This window comes from Panthera pardus, unplaced genomic scaffold (assembly GCF_024362965.1).
Source record: "Panthera pardus isolate Hobbes unplaced genomic scaffold, ASM2436296v1 HiC_scaffold_6, whole genome shotgun sequence".
Lineage (NCBI taxonomy): Eukaryota > Metazoa > Chordata > Mammalia > Carnivora > Felidae > Panthera > Panthera pardus.
The window spans coordinates 62,748,730-62,756,682 of NW_026526991.1; the positions used below are offsets into that span (position 1 = coordinate 62,748,730).

General features: G+C 48.5%; 1 protein-coding gene across 1 annotated transcript; it reads left to right on the forward strand.

The window, feature by feature from the left end:
• The first annotated feature begins 431 nt into the window (after positions 1–431).
• KRT5 (keratin 5) lies at positions 432–6,813 on the forward strand. The gene is made up of 9 exons (XM_019419439.2): positions 432–1,096; positions 1,677–1,891; positions 2,681–2,741; positions 2,852–2,947; positions 3,524–3,688; positions 4,078–4,203; positions 4,435–4,655; positions 5,635–5,669; positions 6,134–6,813. Exons 1-9 carry the CDS (start codon positions 545–547, stop codon positions 6,442–6,444), a joined length of 1,782 nt encoding a protein of 593 aa, XP_019274984.2. The 5' UTR covers positions 432–544; the 3' UTR covers positions 6,445–6,813.
• Positions 6,814–7,953: the final 1,140 nt, after the last annotated feature.

The following is a 7,953-nucleotide window of genomic DNA, read 5'->3' on the forward strand; positions in this document are numbered from 1 at the left end:
AACCTCCTGCCTAAAAGAGTAAAAAAAGCAGTTCCCTGCCAGTGGGGACTCACTTTCCTCCAGTTCGTGAACTGTGTACACCGTGCTGAGATGGTTGACAGTATCCCTGGTCCTGTAAGCACCCCTTAGGATAGTGGCCAAATGCCCTCCTACTTTCTGGTCCCCTTCTTGGTGCTCACAGCCCCGGGCCCCCATGGCGAAGAGAGACTGGCTGGCAGCATCGCCAGCTTTCTGCCAAGACATCAGCGCTGCAAGGCAAGGTTATTCCTAACTGAGCACAGCCTGCCAGGAAGCAAGCGTTTGCACCCCACACCACTGTGCAGGTGTGACGGTGAGCTCACAGCTGCCCCCCAGGCATGCCCAGCCCACTTCATCATTCACAGCTCGACAGTTCTCCCGCCCAACCCAGTCCTAGAGGATAAAAAGGGGGGATTGAAGTTCCTGGGTAACAGAGCAGCCTTCTGCGTCCTGCTGAGCTCTGTTCTCGTCAGCACTTCCCGACCCCTAGTGCCCGGTACTCTTGCTCCGCCAGGAACAAGCCATCATGTCTCGCCAGTCGAGTGTATCCTTCCGGAGTGGGGGCGGCCGTAGCTTTAGCGCTGCCTCTGCCATTACCCCGTCTGTCTCCCGCACCAGTTTCACCTCCGTGTCCCGGTCCGGGGGTGGCGGTGGCGGCTTCGGCAGGGTCAGCCTAGGGGGTGCTTGTGGAGCAGGTGGCTATGGCAGCCGGAGCCTCTACAACCTGGGAGGCTCCAAGAGGATCTCCATCAGCACTAGTGGTGGCAGCTTCAGGAACCGATTTGGTGCAGGTGCTGGAGGCGGCTATGGCTTCGGAGGTGGAGCCGGGAGTGGATTTGGTTTTGGCGGCGGAGCCGGTGGCGGCTTTGGGCTCGGTGGCGGCGCTGGCTTTGGAGGTGGCTTTGGTGGCCCTGGCTTCCCTGTGTGCCCCCCCGGAGGCATCCAAGAGGTCACCGTCAACCAGAGTCTCCTGACTCCCCTCAACCTGCAAATCGACCCCACCATCCAGCGGGTGAGGACTGAGGAGCGGGAGCAGATCAAGACCCTCAACAACAAGTTCGCCTCCTTCATCGACAAGGTGAGCCGGGGTCCTTTTTGAAAAAAACAATATGAGTGTATATATAAATGCCAAAGAAAGGGGGAAGAAGGGAGGTTTTCTGACTTTGTGCAAATACCTGCATAGGTGTCTGTTATGGTTTTTTCTGTGTGCTGGATTTGTGGCCCATTTTCTTAGACTGGCAGCATAGAAGAGCGGGTCTTATTGCTTCTATTTCTTCGCTCTTCAGAGATTACCCCGAAAGGGCTCCTTGATTCCTGCGGGACAGAGAGATGAATTCTATGCCTCACGTAACAGGGCTGATTGAATAGAAAAGTAGATGAGTTCATCGGGCAGTCATCTGAGTACCTTCACAGCCACCCCTGCACCAGGCCATGCACCACCCAGCTGTGCCCACGGTGCAGGCTGTGTGTCCTGTCTCCCATAGAACAGTGAGGTTGGGCACCTCACTCTGGACCTCCCCTCCTGGGGCCCAGGGCCAGGCATGGCGGTGCCTGGTGAGGTGGGGGGGAGGGCAGCATGAAATGGGAGGAAAACTGGTGAATTGACCATCGAGACACGAAATTCAAGTTTCTCCACCTTCACACTCTGCCTTCTCCAGGTGCGGTTCCTGGAACAACAGAACAAGGTCCTGGACACCAAGTGGACTCTGCTCCAGGAGCAGGGCACCAAGACCGTGAGGCAGAACCTGGAGCCCTTGTTTGAGCAGTACATCAACAACCTCAGGAGACAGCTAGACAGCATCCTGGGGGAGAGGGGCCGCCTGGACTCAGAGCTGAGGAACATGCAGGACCTGGTGGAGGACTTCAAGAACAAGTGGGTTGTGGGGAGCAGAGATGGGGCGGGTGGTGTCTTCTTGGCACCAGATGCACTTCATAACCAGACTGCCTGCCACTTATGCTTTCCCCACGGGCTAGATGTGTATACCTTTCTATGGACACCTGAAGTACTAGGGAAAAAATCCAGCCCATGTTTAGAAAGTACCAGGCCCAAGTTCAGTCCATTGGTAAGGCACTTAGCCACCAGCCAAAGCAGCAAGCTCAGTGCCCTTGGTACCACCTGGTGAAATAAACATCATGTAATCCTTGCTCTTTGGGGCTTTTCTTCCCAGGACACTGGAAGGATACAACATGGGCTTTCTGATGGGTGGCCCCCAAAGCAGGAACTGAGGACATAACCCAACATAAGTGGCTCAAATAATTTCTTTAGTCCTTGTGAACAAGCAGCTGGGTTGGTAGTTTTTGGTTTGTTTTTTCACAAGGCCATGAAAGCTGAAAAAAAAAAAAGCAGTAGGGAAATTGACTAGAGGTGGAGTTGGGGAGAAACAGCACAGCTTCTTTCCAGGAATATTCCTGATACCACTGAATTGTAGCAATAATATAAAGATTATCTGGTAGGCAGTTACAGAAAAACCGATATCCTTATGGGTGAGGACCTTGCCCAGGGGTTCAGACTACCAGTGCTCCCCCACTCTCTGCCCTCATGATGCGAGAAGACCCTTCCTAGAGGGAAGGCAGGCTCACAGTTGTCTTCATGCAGTAAAGACCCCAGGCTTTACCTGTCCCTCATCTCCTGATCAGCACTTCCCATCCTTTTTACTACCAGGTATGAAGATGAAATCAACAAGCGTACCACTGCTGAGAATGAGTTTGTGATGCTGAAGAAGGTGCGTGGGTAGAAGACAGCCTATAGCCTATGGCTATGCTGTCTTATGGTGTCATTCATTTATGTCAGGGTAAAAATCGGGTGTGGTGCCAACCATCCCTGTTTCTCTAGGATGTGGATGCTGCCTACATGAATAAGGTGGAGCTAGAGGCCAAGGTCGATGCCCTAATGGACGAGATCAACTTCATGAAGATGTTCTTTGAGGCGGTAGGAAATGCCCCCTATTTGGGACCCAGGGACATGGGGGACATCACCAAAAATTAGGGGCTCCAGGATTGACCTCAGTGATTCCTAGGCTGTGGACACATCTCTGTCTCTCCTTCCCCCTTGGTACTACTCACACTTTGTTACTTATGAAGCCAACGCTTTAAAAAAAGAAAGTCAAATTTAAAGCAAAAGACCTCTTCAACAGTCATTTTGCAGAGTGAGGTTTAGAGTGAGTTATTAGAGGTACAAGTATTCTTTTTCTGGCCACCTCCCCTTGCAGGAGTGCCACCCCCTCTCTGTTTTCTCCCAGCATGCAGACCACACAGCTAGATTCTTTTAAAATAAAGTATGACCCAAGAAGATGTGAGTCTGAGAAGTTACATGATGCGGGTTTATTGGAGGTTCAGAGTTGTTAAAGTTTTTTTTTAAGTAGATGGAGTAATGATTTGGATTGTTTATTAACTTATCTAAATTTTTGATGTAGGTGTTTTATTTCTTTTCTCAAGCTGACATACCACAATGAATGGAAGATTTGAATGGACCTGATATTAATGCTGACTTCAAATCTCCCCACAGGAGCTGTCCCAGATGCAGACACATGTCTCAGACACTTCTGTGGTCCTGTCCATGGACAACAACCGGAACCTGGACCTGGACAGCATCATCTCTGAGGTCAAAGCCCAATATGAGGAGATTGCTAACCGCAGTCGGACAGAAGCTGAGTCCTGGTACCAGACCAAGGTGGGTGCTGTGGTGAATATATCCTGAGTGAGGGGATGGACACATGTCTAGGATTCCAGGTCATTGACAAAATGCTAAGGGTGGGGCTTCTGAAACCTGCTGAGGCCTCTTTGCATGACTTATGGGAACAATTATGCATGTATTTTCCATATAAATTCAAGAACCTTAAGGAGAATCTCATTCTGAATCCCACACCTATGTCTCTATGAAAGCAAAGGCGCTAAAGGGAAAATGATCTAAGACCAGGTCCACCTGGACAAAGCTGAAACTAGCACCAGGCCCCAGACAACTACACTACTTGCCACCTTGGTAGCTCCTGCCTGTGAGCTTTGGGAAAATGTTTCCGCCCTCATATGATTGGGATCTTTCCTCTTTTCTGGTGGCATCAGTATGAAGAGCTGCAGCAGACAGCAGGCCGGCACGGGGATGATCTCCGCAACACCAAGCAAGAGATCTCTGAGATGAACCGGATGATCCAGAGGCTTAGAGCTGAGATTGACAATGTCAAGAAGCAGGTAGGGAGAGGTTGGGAGACCTCTGTTTGGTTTTGTTTTACTTTTTATAAACACACACACACACACACACACACACGCACACAGAACTGGGAGAAGTACCAGCATTTCAATGTTCTACAATCCACAATGACCAGGACAAATGTACTGGCTTCTCCCTGGAATCTCAGAATGAGATACCTCAGGCCTAGCTCAGCTACTAAAGAGTCCCCACTCTCTTCTTTCCCTCCGTAGTGTGCCAATCTGCAGAACGCCATTGCTGATGCTGAGCAACGCGGGGAGCTGGCCCTCAAGGACGCCAAGCACAAGCTGGCTGAGCTGGAGGATGCTCTGCAAAAGGCCAAGCAGGACATGGCCCGGCTGCTCAGGGAGTACCAGGAGCTCATGAACACCAAGCTGGCCCTGGATGTGGAGATTGCCACCTACAGGAAGCTGCTGGAGGGCGAGGAGTGCAGGTGGGCAACATAATGACTCACTTCACAAGCTCAGGATGGCCTCACATTTGATAATATGAAGCTTCTCTTCCACTACGGGGTGTAAATCACACAAACAAGTGACCACTGTCTTGTGCATGATAATTTTTCTTCACTAATCCAGTTTCAATCTGACACCGAGGCATACAGCTGACCTATACAATGTTTCTGACCCTGTTCCCAGCATCAGATTCCTCTCTTTCTTTTTTTTTTTTTAATTTTTTTTAAATGTTTATTTATTTTTGAGACAGAGAGAGACAGGGCATGAACGGGGGAGGGGCAGAGAGAGACGGAGACACAGAATCAGAAGCAGGCTCCAGGCTCTGAGCCATCAGCCCAGAGCCTGACGCGGGGCTCGAACTCACGGACCGCGAGATCGTGACCTGAGCTGAAGTCGGACGCTTAACCGACTGAGCCACCCAGGCGCCCCTGATTCCTCTCTTTCAAACAGCTAAGCAACTCAACAAATATCTTCCTCATTCTTCAAGTATCTTTTCTTCAGGAAGCGTTTCATGATTACTCCAGCTGACTTGAATTCACTTGCATTTGGATTCTCAAACTACCCCGTTTTCTGCAATCTTCGGACACTATCCACTGTGTCCTTCCTGTTAGAAGTATTTCTGTCCATGCCAAGTCCCCTCAGAGAATGTCAGCTCCTACCAGGCCAAAACTGCTTCATATATATTCATATTTCCCACAGCCTCTTACTCATAGTTTCTGTATAATGGGTGGAGGAGAATGTGAATTACAATCTTCCTCCCATAACCTGTTTTTAGGTCAACACCTCTTCATTGGAAGTCACTCTAGAGGGCTATCTCTTTCTCTGATTTAAGCAGCTTTTGGGCATGCAGTCTCCTTGTTTGTAAAACAAGCTCTAAACATGACTATGGGAATTATCCACATGGACTACTACTGTCTTTTGGGGAGTTTAAAACTCTGACTTTAGTTTTTCTCCTTTTAGACTGAGTGGAGAAGGAGTTGGACCAGTCAACATCTGTAAGTAAAGTTGAACAGACATTAACAATGATGATAACGTGGGGTATTTTGCACCAAGTCAAAATCCTACTATTTCTAGATACTAGTAACTCCCATCCCAATATATGATGTATTTAATACACTTAGTGGGAAGCAGGTGGTAGAGGGGAAAGAACACAGACTGAGACATGAACCAACATGGCACATGTCTTGTTTCTTAAAGGGTATGGCCCTATATCCTACACATCTTGTAACCTTTCCCTGTTGTTGTCCTTACCTGCTGAAGACTTAGCACCATCCCTTGCCTTCTATGCTCACCAACTGTGTGTTAGGGACTTAACTAAATGGATTAGTTCTGGGCCTTCATTTGCTACTTTGTGAAAGGGGCCAGGTACAGTGCTAACATTAGCAGTATCAAATAATTTGGACGTGTAGGATCAATCAAGCCAGCTGGTCTTACCAAGTTCTCTCCCCTTTCTCTGCAGCTGTCATCACAAACAGCGTGTCCTCTGGCTACGGAGGCGGCAGTGGCTTCGGCAGTGGCCTTGGTGGAGGTCTTGGCGGTGGTCTTGGCGGTGGTCTTGGCGGTGGTCTTGGAGGAGGTGGCGGTGGGAGCTACTACTCCAGCAGCAGTGGAGGCGTTGGCCTCGGTGGTGGGCTCAGTGTGGGGGGCTCTGGCTTCAGTGCAGGCAGTGGCCGAAGCCTGGGGGTGGGCTTTGGCAGTGGTGGGGGCAGCAGCTCCAGTGTCAAGTTTGTCTCCACCACCTCTTCTTCCCGGAAGAGCTTCAAGAGCTAAGAGCCTGCCGCAAGTCACTGCCTCTCAAGTGCAGCCACCAGACCTGTGGTGACCGCCTCTTCCAGGTGGTTGCCAAGCCAAAATTTTTCTTTTTCTGGAGCGTAGTCTAGAGCAAGCATATTGCAGAACTGCATTCTTTGGTTTCTGGAAGGGTCCACTCCCCAGTCTCTAGTCTCCCATGTCATGATTCTATGTTCTGCTTCAAATCAGCCTCTAGGTCTCTATAGCATGGTCCTTGATGTGAGAAGAATCCAAAGTTTTCTGGTATCTAAATCTTTCAGAACAGGGTCCCCATCCTAAGCCCAAATTTTGTTCTTGTTCTGACTACCTCCAGAGTGTGTTCAAATAAAAAATGCTTTTATAATATAAGCTGTCGTGCAGAATTGTTTTTTCAAGGCTTACAACCAGCTTAGAGACCCCATGAGGGGCAGTCTGTCCAGATGTGATTGGCTCCTCTGATGATTCATGGGGAGAATGGAATGACCTTGAAGGCAAAGTGGCCATCATGAGTGGTCCAGAGACTGCAAGAGGCAGAAGAGGAGGTTGCTAAAGCCTCTAAAATGAAGGAGTCTCTGAAGGGCATAAATGGTAATGTCCATTGTATTGCAATTTGGACAGATTTTAGAGCCTTTTGTTGGGAGGGGCCTGATTCAGGGTGGGCTGATTTGTAAGTAATAGCAGAAATGGGCTTAAGTGAGATTTGTAAATAAGGAATATGTTGCCTTCAGAACTCAAAAAAGCCTAAAAGACATTAGGCCTGTTCTAGTATTGTAGGTGCTAAAAGGGTCAATAGCTATTTCTTGACAGTGTCCATGTGGCCTTTGTATTACCAGATAATTTGAAGTATTTAACTGAGATGGCAGGAACTTGCACTATGTGTGGAGCAGTGGCCCATCCTCTTTTTTTTGTGAGCTGCTTCGTATTTGCATGTCCTGAATGCATGTGTCCAGTGATTTTTTCAGAGGAGGATTCATCAGTGTAATATCATACTTGTGCTCCTAGAGAAAGTCACATACATTTAAGGTCTTGCCTGCAAAGATTGTGTGCAATGCAGGGTTAAGGAGGCATTCCCTGAGCATCTGAGTTAAAGATGTGTTGTCCCCCTTCAGGGGTGAAGGCAAACTGTGAATGAAAGGCTGTGGGAATGGGTATTGAACAGAATATTGTTGGCCAAATCCATGAAAGCAAAGTCTTTACCAGTTGCTGATTGGATAGAGTCAGCAATTTCATTAATATTAGTAGGGGGCCTTAATGGGTGTGGCCATGACATTAAGGTTGTGGTAATCCACTATGGGGTAACTTTATTCTTTCCAACTTTAAAACCAAGCCAAATTGGATTTTTGAATGGAGAACGAGTAAGCATAATCCCTCTTCTCTAAACAGATCCCATATAATGGTTTTCACTCTTTGAAGGACTTGTTCTAATTTACATTGGAGCATAGAGGGGAAGGTCTATGGAGCCCCATTTTGTCAAGCCAATGTGTAAGTGTCAAGGGCTTAATTTAATTT